This window comes from Cannabis sativa, chromosome 1, assembly GCF_029168945.1.
Source record: "Cannabis sativa cultivar Pink pepper isolate KNU-18-1 chromosome 1, ASM2916894v1, whole genome shotgun sequence".
In the NCBI taxonomy this organism is placed as follows: Eukaryota; Viridiplantae; Streptophyta; class Magnoliopsida; order Rosales; family Cannabaceae; genus Cannabis; species Cannabis sativa.
In genome coordinates, this window is record NC_083601.1 from 1,188,676 (window position 1) to 1,206,814 (window position 18,139).

General features: G+C 34.1%; 2 protein-coding genes across 2 annotated transcripts; both read left to right on the top strand.

The window, feature by feature from the left end:
* Positions 1–2,267: 2,267 nt before the first annotated feature.
* On the top strand, positions 2,268–5,540 carry LOC115705444 (glutamate dehydrogenase A). Its single transcript, XM_030632780.2, has 9 exons — positions 2,268–2,807; positions 2,917–3,030; positions 3,717–3,938; positions 4,046–4,120; positions 4,207–4,323; positions 4,439–4,689; positions 4,804–4,879; positions 4,958–5,044; positions 5,122–5,540. The coding sequence occupies exons 1-9, from the start codon at positions 2,700–2,702 to the stop codon at positions 5,305–5,307; spliced, it is 1,236 nt and encodes a 411-aa protein (XP_030488640.1). The 5' UTR covers positions 2,268–2,699; the 3' UTR covers positions 5,308–5,540.
* Positions 5,541–17,338: 11,798 nt separating this feature from the next.
* On the top strand, positions 17,339–17,890 carry LOC115705445 (ubiquitin-like protein 5). The gene has a single exon (XM_030632781.2). The coding sequence runs from the start codon at positions 17,482–17,484 to the stop codon at positions 17,701–17,703; it is 222 nt and encodes a 73-aa protein (XP_030488641.1). The 5' UTR covers positions 17,339–17,481; the 3' UTR covers positions 17,704–17,890.
* Positions 17,891–18,139: the final 249 nt, after the last annotated feature.

The window sequence follows — 18,139 nt, forward strand, 5'->3', positions numbered from 1 at the left end:
GAAACCAGGGGAGAGTCTTCGAATTACTCACCTCACTTTTGCTCATGCTTCCCTTATGCGGTTTGCACTAAGCAATTGGGTTCCAAATTCGAACAAGACCGTGGTGTCTCAAGAAGTGGCTACTCTCCTATACCGCATCACCTCTGGAACTTCCATTGATCTAGCCTCTCATATTCTCAACCAGATTGTCTCCTTTCGAAGAGGTAAAAAGCCAACCTTCAAACTTGTATTTCCAAATCTCATCTATAAGGTTTTATCTTCCCAGAAGAATGTGGCCCAAGAACATGAAACTCTTGAGCCTCCCATCACTGGTCCCACATTCCAACCTTCTGAATACTTTGATGGTGGGTTCCAAAAACGGCCAAAGGCTAGTCCGCCGCTGCTTCGCCGGTGCAAGTTCGAGCTCTGCCGCAGCTCCTGGAAGTCAAGTCTGAACTTCAGAATGTGTACACTCGCCTTGAAGCAATGGCTGATGTCCAGCTTGACATGTCCAGGCAACTGACCACCTTGATTAAACTCTCCAAAAATTAAAGTGTTTAGTTTGTTTCTTTTTACTTAAACTTTGGTATATTTTTGTTCTTTGTTTACTTTGGCACTCCGATAAACAAAAAGGGGGAGAGATATTTATTTTTTGATTTTTTGCCCAACTCTGGACCCTCTTTTTCAGGGGGAGTTGTGGTTTGTTAGTACTTGTGAACTTAATGTTCCTTTTATTTAAAGTTAGCATGCTCTTTGTTTTTATTGTGATATTCGATTGTGTTGCTCAGGGGGAGAAGTATTTTTTGCTCTTGCTAACTTTGCATTGCAGGTACTTTATGGTAAAAATTATTTTGTTCATCTAAAGTGCCAAAGGGGGAGATTGTAAAGTCTTTTTTTGGCAAGTTAGGTGACAAAATAATTTTTCCTTTTTATGGTAAGATTGCTATGCATTCATTTTCGAAATCTTACCTCTTTTATTCGGTTATAAGTTGCCATTTTCCTTGTTTGGAAAGTTGCACTTTCAGCTGAACTTTCCTTTGTTGAAAACTTCTCAAAAGAGAAGGAATTCTCTTTTGGAAAGTTGTCCTTTTAAGGGAAACTTTGATTATTGCCTTTTCCTTATTAATTTCGATTGTATCTTGATACAATCAGAATATCTAATCTGTTTTTGGCAGGAATCAAGCTTTGAAAGAAGATCGGACCCGATTTTAGTAAGTTTCCGTTTACAGGCAGATCTGCTTCGTCAGCAACCGAATCTGTTGTAGCAGATCATGTTTGTTTTTGGAAAGTTTTTGTACAGCTGCTAATTCGAACTTGTGGTTGCCTCTTTGGTTTCTATGATCTATAAATAGAGCCTAGAGAGCAACCATTCGAATTACCTCTTCCATTATTCATTTTCTACATTTATCTTTTGAGAGAAGAGAGTCTTTCTTTGTTTTGTGAGAGCCTAGTTGTTCATCTAGGTTCTAGTTGTTCTATTTCTGTTCTTACTCTATCCTAGAGGTTGTGAAGAACTACTTGACTGAACAAGAGATTGGTCTTCGGGAGAAGACTTGATAAAGCCTTACTTCGGGAGGAAGTAAGCACTTGGTCTTCGGGAGAAGACTTGTTGAAGCCTTACTTCGGGAGGAAGTAAGCACTTGGTCTTCGGGAGAAGACTTGCTAAAGCCTTACTTCGGGAGGAAGTAAGCACTCACACTTCAAAGACGAAGGGAGTTCGGGCTTGAAGGTGTTTCAAGAAGTCAGATTCATAAAGTGGATTACAAAGGATTGCGGCAATACTTTAGAGGGAGTCTAAACTTGTTTAAGTCAATTGTCTTTGTAATTTTGATACTTTATTAATTGATTTCATTCTCTGGGCGTGGCCCCGTGGACTAGGAGTGTTCGTGAGAACACTGATACCACGTATAAATCTCTTGTGTCAAGTTATTTATTTTTCTGCAAATATTTTATATTCTCGTTCTTTGTATGAGAATTACTTTCTGTCGCAAACGCTTACAGTTTTTTTATATTTTCTTATATACAACTGACATTTGCAAAAACACGGTTTTTCATACTTGATAGACATATTTTTTAAGAATACGAATTAGAAGAAAAAAGTTAAAAAAAATCTTAGTATAATTAAAGATATTAATTTTATAAAAAATAAAAAATTATTAAAATTGGGTGTTTTTAAAAATTTTTGGAGTAAATAAAATTTACTTCTAAAAATATCGTTTTTAAGATTTTTTTTTTTTTAAAAAAAAAATCGTTTTTAAGTTTAAACGAAAGTGTAGTCTTCTTGGGCTTCCGAGAATTTATGAAACTTGTCTTATATATTTCTTTCGTACCCAATCGGTTTATTAACTGTTACGTTTTCCTTTTCTTTTCCTTTCTTTCCCTGCTCTGTTTTTATCTTTTTTTCTTTCCAAGACGCCATGAAACCACCTTCACTAATTCCTATATATATATAACTTCGTAACTCATCTCACATCATTACACACCAACCTTTGTTTTTTCGTTAGGCCTAAACCCACATTACTTTTTTGGGTTCCCCTTTTTAATATATTTTTTTTTTCGGGTTTCTTCTCAACTAACTCGAATCCTCTTTTCCACTATTGGATCGCTATCCTAATTTATAATTACTTCTTTTGCTCAGAACTTTTTCTGGGTATCTTGTATTCTTTTTATTGTTATTATTTGTGGACGGGTGATTCTCTTTTCGTGTTTCCGACTCAGCCATGAATGCCCTCGCCGCAACGAGCCGTAACTTCCGCCAAGCGGCGCGTCTTCTTGGTCTTGACTCCAAGATAGAGAAAAGTCTCTTGATCCCATTCAGAGAGATCAAGGTTTCCCACTTTTTATTCACTACTCCCTATCTTTGAGTTCTGTTTGTTTCCTGAGAAAATTGTTTGACCAATACGTGTTCTTTGTTTTTTTTTTATTCCGACGGATCAGGTGGAATGCACGATCCCCAAGGATGATGGAAGCTTGGTCTCGTACGTTGGATTCAGAGTACAACATGACAATGCACGTGGACCCATGAAGGGAGGAATCAGATATCATCCTGAGGTGCTTCCCTTTTTTATTCTGCTCAATTTTTTTTTGTCTGTTTTGTTCAAAAATTCCACCTTTTTTTTCCTTCTTTTTTATGGGTTTGGGATTTCAGGGAATTTGATTATTTATTGAAACTTTCACATTCAGTTATTATTGAATATATCTTTAATGGGGATGGGATGGGGTTTTTCTCTGTTTGATATTAATCTTTATTTTTGTTTTGTGCAATTTTAGAATGTAAAGTTGAGTTTTTTTATTTTTATTTTTTATTGTTCGAATATACCCAAAAGAGAAAACAAAAAGAGAAAAAGGTCTATCTATGATTGCTGAAATTAATATCATATTGACAAAAAGCATATATGAAGACAAAATATAACTTGTTGTAATGAAATTGTTTTTTCCTTGTTAAAGGGTTAGTCATGTACGGGTCTTTGATTTTGACCCAACAACCAAGTTAAATATCTGTTAAATTTTGATTGTTTGTAGCTTTCAAATTGATCCAACCATGTCTTGCCAAACAATGGTAAAAGCTCTGTTTGATTAATTTGCAATATAATATACCAATGAGAAACAAATAATCTCCCTTTATAACAGCTTTTTTTTATTTTCTTACTTTCTCATTTGTGCAAGTATTATATTGCGTGAAGCTCTTTGGTTGATAATACTGAAGTGATGTAATTTGTTTATTTAAAATGTTATAGGTTGACCCTGATGAAGTGAACGCTCTAGCCCAACTTATGACCTGGAAGACTGCTGTAGCAGACATTCCATATGGTGGAGCAAAGGGTGGAATCGGGTGCGACCCAAGAGAGTTGAGTAAGAGTGAATTGGAGCGTCTCACTCGTGTCTTTACCCAAAAAATTCATGACCTTATTGGAATTCATACTGATGTGCCAGCACCAGATATGGGAACTAATGCCCAGGTATAGGAGAATAGTAATTATCCATTCACTTCTGTTGACTGTTGTTGTGTATTGTTTACCTTTGTTTGGAATGTTTCTCTTGACACATATGACACTATGTTTTGCAGACAATGGCATGGATTTTGGATGAGTACTCCAAATTTCATGGTCACTCACCTGCTGTTGTGACAGGAAAGCCCATTGTAAGTGGACGCTAGAAAAGAAATCTAAATGTTCATTGATACTTTATCAAGTCATCTTTTTAATTTTTTATAATTTGGGGTTTCAGGATCTTGGTGGCTCACTTGGTCGAGAGGCTGCAACTGGGCGCGGTGTTGTCTTTGCTACAGAAGCTTTGCTTGCTGAATATGGGAAGTCAATCAAGGATATGAGATTTGTTATTCAGGTACATTTGATATAATCTCCAACAATTCAACCCTTTTGTTAAATGTGTTTTGTCTGTCAAAGATTGCTGAGTGATTATGTCCATAAAGGTTATCTAATTACTGTTTACTTTCTAGGGGTTTGGAAATGTGGGCTCTTGGGCAGCTAAGCTAATCCATGAAGGTGGTGGAAAGATTGTTGCATTAAGTGATATCAGTGGTGCAATTAAGAACTCTAATGGAATTGACATACCTGAATTGCTGAAGCACAAAGAAAGCACTGGGAGCTTACTAAATTTTGCTGGTGGGGATGCCATGGATCCATCTGAACTGCTTGTACATGACTGCGATGTTCTCATCCCTTGTGCTTTAGGAGGAGTTCTCAACAAGTACAAAGCCTTTTCCCAATATACATTCACTGCCTATATAATTCAATGTTTGTTTCATGGTATTCCTTGGAATGAATTTGTTCAACTTATTATATCTTCATATCTTTCTTGAAGGGAAAATGCTGGAAATGTCAAGGCCAAGTTCGTAATAGAGGCAGCAAATCATCCAACTGATCCTGAAGCAGATGAGGTATAGACATTGTAGAATATTTTTTCTTAAGAAAGGTTCAATTAAGTTGAGTAGTTATATGAGTTTTCATATCTGCAGATTCTGTCTAAGAAAGGAGTTATCATTCTTCCAGACATATATGCAAATGCTGGTGGGGTGACTGTTAGCTATTTTGAGTGGGTTCAGGTAAACAACAAGACTTTATTAAGTTCATTTTAATGAACCCTTTTACTTAAGACTCACCACCACTTTATTATTTTCAGAACATTCAAGGTTTCATGTGGGATGAAGATAAGGTGAACAATGAACTTAAGCGGTATATGACTGGAGCTTTCCATAACATCAAGAGCATGTGCAAAACACACAACTGCAATCTGAGAATGGGAGCCTTTACATTGGGAGTCAACCGAGTAGCACGTGCCACCATTCTTAGGGGATGGGAAGCATAGACTGAATGAGCTTAATTCAGTCTTTTATTTAATTATTTATGCACATTTAGGTGCCACCTTCTTCCTAAGGGGATACGAACCATTCTCTTTTCTTTTATTATATGCTTTCTTGTTTTTTACACACATTTTAGGGGTCAATGCCTCTTTACTTACCTTCAAATTGTATCACTTGGTACAATATTAAACTCATTCATTTCGGAAATTATTTATAATACTTTATACTTTTCAACCAATTCTTTCTTTCAGAAACAAAGAAAACAAATCATTTGTTTTGATCTTTATTTCTCGTCTGCCACTCAGAGAACACTAATGGTATTTTTGTTAATTATATTAATTCACATCGTAGAGAAAAAAACTAGAGATTATGATTGTGGTGAATCTTCACCCTCAAAACAAGTTGTTACAGAAACACAAATCAAAAACTAAAACCAATCACAAAACCAAAACTTAAACTTAATTGAAATAAGACAAAGAAAACTTAACTCAATAATGGATGAATAATGGATCTTCATTGAATAGGAATAGTCAGTAGTACACCATAGATTGAGCCCAAGATTACAACTCAACACAACAAGTAATTACAAAGAAATGCCTCACATTGAGGGAAATCACTTCAAGAGTGATACTCCCTTTTTACATCCCTCCACACACACTCACTATGATCTTGAACTCTCTCTCTCTAAATTGAATCTAAAGTATTGTAAATTTCTAATAGGCCAAATTTTCTCAATATACATTCACTATTCACTGCCTATATAATTCAATGTTTGTTTCATGCTATTCCTTGGAATGAATTTGTTCAACTTATTAAGTTGGAGATATTGATAAGAATGGAACTGATTGGGTAATTTTTCTTATGTGTTTCTCACTATGGAATTAGTGTAACTTAAGATTAATCCAATAGCTAATTATGATCAACTCACTCATTCTTATTAATCCAAAACTAATTAGTCACCAACTTATTATTTGATGACTAGTAATGAATTATATAACTTAGATAAGAAATTTGTTGTGTTTCACCAATTTTAGAGATGAAAGCTAAACTTTGTGGCAAATCTTAAACTTGTAATTTTATAGTTTGTATATAATTTGTAGAGTAAGATTATGGTAGAACACTAGAACTTTTTCCTACCGATAGGGAAGTTTATCATAGTTATGTATTCTTACGATAAGACTGAATGTACAAAATTAAACTTTATACATATTATAATAATATTTAATTATATATTTATTTTTTTTTAAAAAATAAAATAACATTAATAATTAAAAAATTTATTAATTTTTAATTTAAATTATTATCATTTTTTTTAAAAAAAAGTTAATTTAAATTATTTTTTATATAGGTATTTATTTTCAAAAAATAATTTTACTTACTAATTTTATTATTAATTTTTTTATACTAATAATGAACTATAACAAAATTGATTACTTGAGTACTTTCACTACCAATTTGTTTAGATACATAATTTTATCATAATTGTAAAGTCCTTTTTTGGCAAGTTAGTTGACAAAATAATTTTTTCATTTATGGTAAGATTGCTTTGCATTCATATTCGATTTCTTGCCTTATAAATTCGGATTGTAGTTGCCCTTTTCCTTGATTGGAAAGTTGCACTTTCAGCTGAACTTTCCTTTGTTGAAAACTTCTCAAAAGAGAAGGAATTCTCTTTTGGAAAGTTGTCTTTTTTAGGAAAACTTTGATTATTGCCTTTTCCTTATTGATTTCGATTGTATCTTGATACAATCAGAATATCTAATCTGTTTTTGGCAGGAATCAAGCATTGAAAGAAGATCGGACCCGATTTTAGTAAGTTTCTCGTTTCTGGTCAGATCTGCTGCGTCAGCATCTGAATCTGATGTAGCAGATCGTGTTTCTTTTGGAAAGTTTTTGTACAGCTGCTAATTCGAACTTGTGGTTGCCTCTTTGGTTTCTATGTTCTATAAATAGAGCCTAGAGAGCAACCATTCGAATTACCTCTTCCATTATTCATTTTTTGCATTTATCTTTTGAGAGAAGAGAGTCTTTCTTTGTTTTGTGAGAGCCTAGTTGTTCATCTAGGTTCTAGTTGTTCTATTTCTGTTCTTACTCTATCCTAGAGGTTGTGAAGAACTACTTGATTGAACAAGAGATTGGTCTTCGGGAGAAGACTTGATAAAGCCTTACTTCGGGAGGAAGTAAGCACTTGGTCTTCGGGAGAAGACTTGATAAAGCCTTACTTCGGGAGGAAGTAAGCACTTGGTCTTCGGGAGAAGACTTGTTGAAGCCTTACTTCGAGAGGAAGTAAGCACTCACACTTCAAAGACGAAGGGAGTTCGGGCTTGAAGGTGTTTCAAGAAGTCAGATTCATAAAGTGGATTACAAAGGATTGCGACAATTCTTTAGAGGGAGTCTAAACTTGTTTAAGTCAATTGTCTTTGTAATTTTGATACTTTATTAATTGATTTCATTCTCTGGGCGTGGCCCCGTGGACTAGGAGTGTTCGTGAGAACACTGATACCACGTATAAATCTCTTGTGTCAAGTTATTTATTTTTCTGCAAATATTTTATATTACGCTCGTTCGGTTCTTTGTAGCGAAATTGCTTTTCTGCAAACGCTTACAGTTTTTATATTTTCTTATATACAACTGACATTTGCAAAAACACGGTTTTTCAATTGGTATCAGAGCGGGACACTAAACTCTTAGTGTGGTCCTATAACGTTTTTGTGTTAAAATGTCATTTTTTGCAGAAGGAAGTTCTATTTCTAGACCACCGTTGCTTAATGACTCTAACTATCCTTATTGGAAAGTTAGAATGAGAGCCTTCATCAAATCTCAAGATGAGAAAGCTTGGAGAATGGTTCTTTCAGGTTGGTCTCTTCCAGTTGAGACAGATTCTTCAGGTAATACTACTATAAAATCTGAACTGGAATGGTCTATTGAAGATGATAAACTTTCCGCCTACAATAGCAAAGCCTTGCATGCTATCTTTAATGGTGTAGGTGAGGGTTACATTAAACTTATATCATCTTGTGTTTATGCTAAGGAAGCTTGGGAGATCCTTCAAACTCAGTTTGAAGGAACTTCTGATGTGAAAAGATCTAGATTTATCATGCTTCAAACTAAATTTGATGAGCTTAGAATGTCTGATAATGAAACTTTAACTGAATTTTATGAAAAATTATATGACATTGCTAATGAATATTTTGCTCTTGGAGAAAAGCTTGATGATTCTGTTCTTGTGAGAAAATTGTTAGAGTACTTCCAGAAAGGTTTGATACTAAACTTTTGGCAATGGAGGAAGCTAAAGATTTTAGCACTATGAAGGTGGAAGAATTGATGGGTTCCTTACGTACTTTTGAATTAAATCAACAGATTAAACAAAAGGACAAACCCAAATCCATTGCTGATAAAGGTAAAAGTATTGCTTTGAAAGTTGCTGATAATGAAAATTCTGATAGTGAATGTGATGATGAGATTGCTTTATTAACTAAGAATTTTCAGAAATATATGAAAAAGATGGGAAATAAAAAGAATATTTCGAAAGGTTCAAAAGGTAATACTTTTATTAAACCATCTGTTTCTAACAAAAAGGGAATTCAGTGCAGGGAATGTGAAGGTTTTGGGCATATTCAAGCTGAGTGTGCAAACACTTTGAAAAAGAATAAGAAAAGTTTCAATGTCACTTGGAGTGATGATGAAAGCGAAAGTGATGAAGATAATTCTGAAAATGTTGCCATAACCTCTGTTATGTCTAATGTGTTGTGTGATTCACAGGTGAAAGCTAGATTGGTATGTCTGAATAATACCACTGAACAAGAGGAATCAGATTCAGATGAGTCTGAAATCTGTGAAGAGTCTCTTGCTGAATCATACAAAGTCATGTATGAAAAATGGATTCAGGTTGCTTCTGAAAATAGAGAGTTGAATAAATTGAATAAAAAATTATCTCATCAGATTGAAATGTGTGATTTGAAAATAAAAGAGTATGAGACAAGTTTTTGTGATAAAAATGAAAAAATCACTCTCTTAAAGAAGGAACTTGAAAATTTTAAGAAAAATGTTCAAATGCTTAACCCTGGATCTTCTATTTTTGAAAAAGCTCAGAATGCAGGTCAAAGAGGGTTCGCAGGCCTTGGTTCAAGTGGAATGGAAAGTTCTGGAGTCACGAAGTTTGTAAAATCTAGTGTTCCAACGAATCACTTTGAGGCTACAAAGTCTGCTGTAACAATTTCACAGCCTGTTACAGCAAGAGAAGTTTCTGATGCTGCAAAATCTCCAGGATTATCGAAAAGAGTAAGATCTCAGGTAAAAAGATTTGTTCCCACTTGTCATTTTTGTGGTAGAAAAGGACATATCAGACCTAAATGTTTCACGTTGAAAAATCTGTTTAAAACAAATTATTTTGATAATTTGGAAAAATCTCAAAAGAAACATAAAAGTTTGAAACAAATATGGGTGAAAAAGAATTGTCTAGCTGGTTATTCTGATAAAACTGCTGCATCTCAAATGTGGTATTTTGACAGTGGTTGCTCTAGGCATATGACATGTGACAAGAACTTTTTGACTAACATTCGGCCTATGCAATGTGGAGAAGTCACTTTTGGTAATGGCCTATCTGGAAAAGTTGTTGGTATGGGAACTCTAAATTTTGAAGGGTTACCTAGACTGAAAAATGTGATGTTAGTTGAAGGACTGAGGGCTAATTTACTTAGCATCAGTCAAATTTGTGATCAAGGGTTTACTGTTTCTTTTGATAGTGATCATTGATATGTTCTGAATGATGACAATGAATGTATCTTGCAAGGATTTCGATCCAATGATAACTGTTACACTCTAACCCCTGTGTTTACTTGTCATTCAGCTATCAACAACACCACGGATACGTGGCATGCCAAGCTTGGGCATATTAATTTTAAAAACCTGAAAAAATTGTCAAATGCAGGTATTGTTCGAGGTCTTCCCAAGCTTGGTAAGGAAAGTGTAGGTAAGTGTGAACCGTGTCAACTTGGGAAGCAATTAAAAATCACTCACAAGCCTTTGTCTGATATCAATACCTCAAAAGTATTGGAATTGCTTCACATGGATCTTATGGGTCCAATCCAAGTTGAAAGTTTGAATGGTAAACGATATATCTTTGTCTGTGTTGATGATTTCTCTCGTTTTACTTGGGTAGATTTCTTAAGAGAAAAATCTGACACTTTTGATGCCTTTAAAACTCTTTGTTTGAGATTAAGAGTTGAGAAAGGTTGTAATATTGGGAAAATTGTTCGAATTCGAAGTGATCATGGTAAGGAGTTTGAAAATTCTGTGTATGATGATTTTTGCAAGTCTACAGGTATAACTCATGAATTTTCAAATTCCCAAAACTCCTCAACAAAATGGAGTTGTTGAGAGGAAGAATCGAACATTGCAGGAAATGGCAAGAGTGATGTTAAATAGCAAGAAGTTGACAAAGCGCTTATGGGCTGAAGCTATTAACACAGCTTGCTACATAATAAACAGAGTGTTTATTCGTCCAGGTACCTCAAAAACATCATATGAAATCTGGAAAGGTAAGCGCCCCAATGTAAGTCATTTTCATGTTTTTGGATGTGTGTGTTATGTCTATAGAGATCGTGAGCATATTGGTAAATTTGATGCTAAAAGTGATGTTGGTGTGTTTATTGGATATTCCTTAAATAGTAGAGCTTATCGTGTTTATATCATGAGAACGCAAACTGTTTTGGAATCAGCTAATGTGGTTGTTGATGATTTTAAAGATTTTTCGAAATTTTCCACGAAGCCAAGATAGATAGTCTCATGGATGCTCCTCCGAAGCGGCAAAAGCGGATCCCGATGCGGCGGAACCCATTGTCGATGCGCAAATGACGAATCTCTTCGCAACTGAGACTGAAGAACCAGAACCGTCTATCTTGACTCATCCAAAAATCATCACTGATTCTATTCAGAAAGAACCAAGCACCAGAGTCAAACTGAATCATCCAAAAGATCTCATCCTTGGAAATCCTGAAGAAAGCATGGTAACTCGCAGAAGGTATGTTAATTTAATCAGCTTTCTTTGTTTTGTTTCTCAATATGAACCGAAAAATGTGAAGGAAGCCATGACCTTTGAGGAATGGCTCAATGCAATGCAAGATGAACTCAACCAATTTGTTCGCAACAAGGTATGGATTTTGGTCTGAAGACCAAAAGGTATAAATGTAATTGGAACAAAGTGGTTATTTAACAATAAAAGTGATGAGTTCGGTACAATTGTGAGAAACAAGGCTCGTTTGGTGGCACAAGGGTACACACAGGTAGAAGGTATTGATTTTGATGAAACTTTTGCTCCTGTTGCAAGATTAGAATCAATTCGTTTACTTTTGTGTATTGCTTGTATTTTGAATATTAAATTATTTCAAATGGATGTGAAATCTGCCTTCCTAAATGGTATATTGAATGAGGAAGTTTATGTTGAGCAACCAAATTCGAAGATCCTCAATTTCCAGACCATGTATACAAGCTTGAAAAAGCTTTGTATGGTCTGAAACAAGCTCCTCGAGCTTGGTATGAAAGGTTGACTCAATTTTTACTTTCTCATGACTATCACAGAGGCAGTGTGGATAAAACTCTTTTCATCAAGCATATAAAATCTGATTTTATCATTGTTCAAATTTATGTTGATGATATAGTTTTTGGTTCTACATCTAACCATGAAGTGCAGGTATTTGTTGATCAAATGAAAAGTGAATTTGAAATGAGCATGGTTGGTGAGCTTAATTTCTTTTTGGGTCTTCAAGTGAGACAAATGGAAGGAGGTACATTTGTATCTCAAAGTAAGTATGCTAAGAACCTTGTCAAGAAATTTGGCCTTGAATCGGCTAAGCAGGTAAGTACTCAGATGAGCACCACCTTTGAAATTAACAAAAGATGAGAATGGAGTAAAGGTAGACACTACACTCTATCGTAGCATGATTGGAAGTCTTTTGTATTTAAGCTTGCTAGTCGTCCCGATATACATTACGGTGTGGGAGTACGTGCTAGATATCAAAGTAATCCTATGGAATCTCATGTATCACCGTAAAAAGGATTATTAGATATGTTAATAGCACCCCGATTATGGAATTTGGTACTCGAAAGATACTAATTCAAACCTTGCTTGTTTTAGTGATGCGATTGGGCGGGAAATGCCGATGATCGAAAGAGCACAAGTGGAGGGTGTTTCTTTCTTGGGAATAATCTAGTATCTTGGCATAGCAAGAAACAATTCCATCTCCTTGTCCATCGCCGAAGCCGAGTACATAGGCTTTGGCAGATTGTTGTACTCAACTATTGTGGTTGAAACAAATGTTGATTGATTATGGGTTTGAATTGGGTGTTTTGACTATTTTTTGTGATAACACTAGTGCCATAAATATTTCCAAAAATCCTGTTCAACATTCTAGAACAAAGCACATTGATATAAGACATCACTTTATCAGGAAACTTGTTGAAAATAAATCATTGCAATTAGAATATGTTGATATGCGAAAAATAATTAGCTGATATTTTCACAAAGGCCCTAGATGCAAGTCGCTTTGACTCCCTCAGAAAGTCTTTGGGAGTTTGCATTGTTTAATTTTATCATGTTCATAATTTTTGTACAATAGTGTTATGTGATTCTTCTCTAGCTTTTAATCTCCTATCATTGTATTTTGACAAATCATATTTATGCTTTTGGATTATAATCAGTTAGGATCTCATTCTGATCATACTTTGTGATGTTGTGTTAAAAGGTTCATGTTACTCTTTATTTGTGTCTAGGATTAAATAATGTACTTATACAGAGTTGAGCAATTTTTGTTTCAGTCTTGTCAGGCCCCTTGCTGGAATAGAGCTACCCATACTGAGGTGTGAAAGCCATCTGTTGAGTAAGCTGGAACATTGTAATTAGCAACTATGATGAGGATGCACTACCATAGAAAAGGGCTACCTTCAGTATGGTGTGAAAGCATCCAGTTGCGGGATCAAATTGAAAAAGGCGAAAATGAAAAATCTTGCCAAGGACAATGATCCTATTTTCACTGCACACACTTATGTCTGACAAGTGTGTTCAAATCTGTAAGTCTCCTCTATTAAAATTAAATTGATAATCCTAGTTCACAATTTTTAGTAACATGCATATCTTTTTCCTCAACATCAATTAAGTATGAGTATTTCCTGAGATACTAATTAGTTATTTTCCTTAAAAGCATAACATGTATTTTATTTTGTCAATTGTCAATGATATTTGATTTCTTTGCTTGATTCGAATCACATATATTTATTGTACACATTGTATTTTATTTTTGGTTTTAATTTTTAAAAAAAATAAATAAATAAAATAGAAAAGAGGGAGGCGTGTGACTTGCTTCATGGGTTTAGGAAATCTTGTGCTTAAATGGTAAGTATCATCATTCATTCTTCCTTGATTTATTTTTGATATGTTTCCATTTAAAGATTGATCTTTTATATGGTAATGTGTCTTTAATCTTGAAAGATTGACTTATTTTTGGAAATATTGTTGGTAATTCTACTTTCCTTTTATTTTTTTAAAAAAGGAAATGAGTTGCAAGAGAATGAGCGGTTTCCTTTTGTGTTCTTGGGCTGGTAGTTTCTCTTTTTAAGTTGGTTTCCTCTTTTAATCCTCTCTCACATGATTATAGAAACCAACTTCCTTTGTTTTTTATAACCTAGCTACCCGATCTCTATTTTTTGTGTTCTTGCTTCTTTGTTTCTCATTCTTACTTTCAGAAATTCATTGCTACAACTAAGAACCTCGGGCATCCAAGGAAAATCGAGGAATCCGAACAAGCCCCCTCAAATGCTCTTCTTGCTGCTCCAATCGTCTTGCTGCCATGGAGGAGGTTCAGCAAGAGATGTCCAAGCAGCTGTCCTCATTGATCAAGCTTTATGGGGCATAAGTTTTCTTTCTTTTTGTTTTTGTTGGACATATTTCTATATTTTCATTTCTTTTTGTCTTTGGCCCTTATAGATAAACAAAAAGGGGGAGTAATTGTATACTCTACTGTCTAGGGGGAGTTGAGGTTTGTGTTTGTGTTTGTGTTTGTGTTCGTCTTTGGTCAAAGTTAGCTTTTTATTTTAGTTTAATGTTGTGCTTCTCAGGGGGAGTTTTTATGTTTGTTTCGCTAACTTTGTTTTGTAGGTGTTTGTTAATTAATAATATTTTGATTATCTAAAGTGCCAAAGGGGGAGATTGTTAGGTCCTTTTTTTGGCAATTTAGTTGTCAAAATATTTTTTAATTAATGTGCATTTTATTGAGCATTCAATTTGTTTTTATCAACTCTAGACCCTTTTTCCAGGGGGAGTTGTGGTTGGTTAGTGCTTGTGAACATATCTTTTAAAGTTAGCATGTTTTTGGTTTCTTTGTGATATTCGATTGTGTTACTCAGGGGGAGTAGTATCCTTTGCTCTTGCTAACTTTGCCTTGCAGGTACTTTATGTTAAAAATTATTTTGTTCATCTAAAGTGCCAAAGGGGGAGATTGTAAAGTCCTTTTTTGGCAAGTTAGTTGACAAAATAATTTTTCCATTTATGGTAAGATTGCTTTGCATTCATATTCGATTTCTTGCCTTATAAATTCGGATTGTAGTTGCCCTTTTCCTTGATTGGAAAGTTGCACTTTCAGCTGAACTTTCCTTTGTTGAAAACTTCTCAAAAGAGAAGGAATTCTCTTTTGGAAAGTTGTCTTTTTTAGGGAAACTTTGATTATTGCCTTTTCCTTATTCTAATCTGTTTTTGGCAGGAATCAAGCATTGAAAGAAGATCGGACCCAATTTTAGTAAGTTTCCCCTTTCTGGTCAGATCTGCTGCGTCAGCATCTGAATCTGATGTAGCAGATCGTGTTTCTTTTGGAAAGTTTTTGTACAGCTGCTAATTCGAACTTGTGGTTGCCTCTTTGGTTTCTATGTTCTATAAATAGAGCCTAGAGAGCAACCATTCGAATTACCTCTTCCATTATTCATTTTTTGCATTTATCTTTTGAGAGAAGAGAGTCTTTCTTTGTTTTGTGAGAGCCTAGTTGTTCATCTAGGTTCTAGTTGTTCTAATTCTGTTCTTACTCTATCCTAGAGGTTGTGAAGAACTACTTGATTGAACAAGAGATTGGTCTTCGGGAGAAGACTTGATAAAGCCTTACTTCGGGAGGAAGTAAGCACTTGGTCTTCGGGAGAAGACTTGATAAAGCCTTACTTCGGGAGGAAGTAAGCACTTGGTCTTCGGGAGAAGACTTGTTGAAGCCTTACTTCGGGAGGAAGTAAGCACTCACACTTCAAAGACGAAGGGAGTTCGGGCTTGAAGGTGATTCAAGAAGTCAGATTCATAAAGTGGATTACAAAGGATTGCGACAATTCTTTAGAGGGAGTCTAAACTTGTTTAAGTCAATTGTCTTTGTAATTTTGATACTTTATTAATTGATTTCATTCTCTGGGCGTGACCCCGTGGACTAGGAGTGTTCGTGAGAACACTGATACCACGTATAAATCTCTTGTGTCAAGTTATTTATTTTTCTGCAAATATTTTATATTACTTTGTTCGGTTTTCTTGTATGTAATTGCTTCTATTGCAAACGCTTACAGTTTTTATATTTTCTTATATACAACTGACATTTGCAAAAACACGGTTTTTCAATAATTATCTTTTAAATTAATTTGCTTTATTATTCTTTTTTATCAAGAAAGATAATTTCTATTAATCAAATTGAGTCAATTAATGTTTCAAAAAAAAAAAAATCGAGTCAATTACATCCACAATGCAATTCCCTTCAAAAGAGAAACTTACAACTCAATTTTATTTATGCTAGACAACTTCCTTTCTTGTACAAGAATAAGTCCACTTTTGAAGCTCTCTTTAATACTACTATCTATACAATTCGTACACTTTCTTATTTATACACAAATTTTGGTCTAGCCAAATGTTATATATTGCACCTCCTAACACATTCTTATGAACATAATATAATTTTTATGATACATTCTAATATATTTTTAATTCATTTTTAAAAATTATGTGTTTTTTTTTAACATATTTTTTTTCCATAATAAAAAAAAATTAAAATAACAAAACTCATTAACTCAAAGCCAAAAAAAAAAAAAATCCATTCATGTATACAGACACAACACATATATTTCTTTCCCTTTTTTTTAACAATTTTTTTATAAAGCAGATGCTTTTTTTTAACCAACAAAAAAAAAAGTCCATTCATGCTTTTTAATATTAAGGTTAATCTCAAATTCATTTTCACACATATACATAATTTGAACTCCAATTATAGATTAACACATAGAGCCCAAAATGAGCTTTCCAATAATATCAAGAACTTCCAAAACGAAGTTCAGACTCAAAAGTTATGACAAAAATAAGAAAAACGAAAATCCCGAGAAAACATGGCCCTCGTTGCGACAGCCACAACCTAGTGGAGCTCGCCGCGGCGAGCCATACTGTAGCCGCGTTGGCAACCCCAAAATCACCCAAAAATCACAACTTTTCATACATTTGAAACTCATCCAAACTAATACCAAAACTTATCCAAAATCATGCCCAAACTAAAACTTTTAATCAATACTAAACCAATCTAACATTGATATACAATTGAGCATGCATAACACAAAGCTCAAGATCAAAACATAAAACACAAATTGGCCATACCATTAATAAAAGATTTTTTTTTTAATATTTTTGTAATTTAAAAAATATGTAAATACATTATAAAAAAAAAAAAGAATGTGACTAAATAAGTTTATATATGATTTTTTTAAAAAAATATCAGTTAAATAAATATCTACGCTAATAAATCGCTTCGTTTTCCAATTAAATCTTTTTTTTTTTTGATAAATTTAAATCCTTTTGTTTTCATTTAAATTTTAAATTTTTTTCTTCTTTAGCATATAAAATTAAGGATTCAATTAATTTATTAAAAGATAATATTAGTAATTTGAGTAATTCCTATTCCTATTCGACTAGGGATATATAGAAGTATTTTAAATAAGGCGGTGGGTGAGTGGAGCCTTTAAATACTATCCAACCAAACCAAATCATCTGGAAGAAATTTTGCTGTGGTGTGGCCTCTCTCGAAGAAATTAACAGAATTTCATTGTTTCCTTCCTGCTTCTCCATATTCATAATATTCTCTCTCAAAACTTTGGGAATTTAGGGTTTCGGAAAGAGAAGGAAGATGATTGAGGTGGTTCTTAATGATCGTTTAGGAAAGAAGGTGAAGGTCAAGTGTAACGAGGATGACACAATCGGTGACCTAAAGAAGCTGGTGGCGGCTCAGACCGGAACCAGAGCTGATAAGATTCGAATTCAGAAGTGGTACAACATCTACAAAGACCATATCACTCTCAAGGACTACGAGGTCCATGACGGCATGGGCCTCGAGCTCTACTACAACTGATTTCGCATCTTTTGTTTTTTTGTTCGTATTTCTAGAGCAACAACTGTACTTATGTCTCTGTTCTACTCTTTATTTTTTTGTAATGATAAATCGAAACTATATATAGTGTAATTATGTTATGATGTATTAACGTTATTGGAGGTTAATTGCTGGGAGACAGTGAAATGTCATTCTGGGGATTTCTGAATTTCTAATGTTGCTTGTGGATCATTGTAAGGATTATCAGTTAAAGAACGTAACTTTTGGTTTTGATCTGATTATATGTGAAGGCTGTATGTATTATTTATAGTAGTTAACTGGAAGTAATTTCTTGTTGTTTTCTGTTTAATTTGTGCTTTTTACTTGTTTTGTATTAATTCTGTATTGTTAATACAAGTTTGGGGTCATTTCCAAAATAAAAAAAGAAAGAAAAATAAGAAATGGAAGTAATATATAT

What these genes read in the sequence shown, in the direction of transcription:
- LOC115705444 (XM_030632780.2), top strand. Translation starts at nt 2,700, where the DNA reads ATGAATGCCCTCGCCGCAACGAGCCGTAACTTCCGCCAAGCGGCGCGT. An exon ending in ATATGAGATTTGTTATTCAG is followed by an intron (nt 4,324 to 4,438) that starts GTACATTTGATA and finishes TTTACTTTCTAG; the next exon opens with GGGTTTGGAAATGTGGGCTC. An exon ending in TTAGGAGGAGTTCTCAACAA is followed by an intron (nt 4,690 to 4,803) that starts GTACAAAGCCTT and finishes TCTTTCTTGAAG; the next exon opens with GGAAAATGCTGGAAATGTCA.
- LOC115705445 (XM_030632781.2), top strand. Translation starts at nt 17,482, where the DNA reads ATGATTGAGGTGGTTCTTAATGATCGTTTAGGAAAGAAGGTGAAGGTC.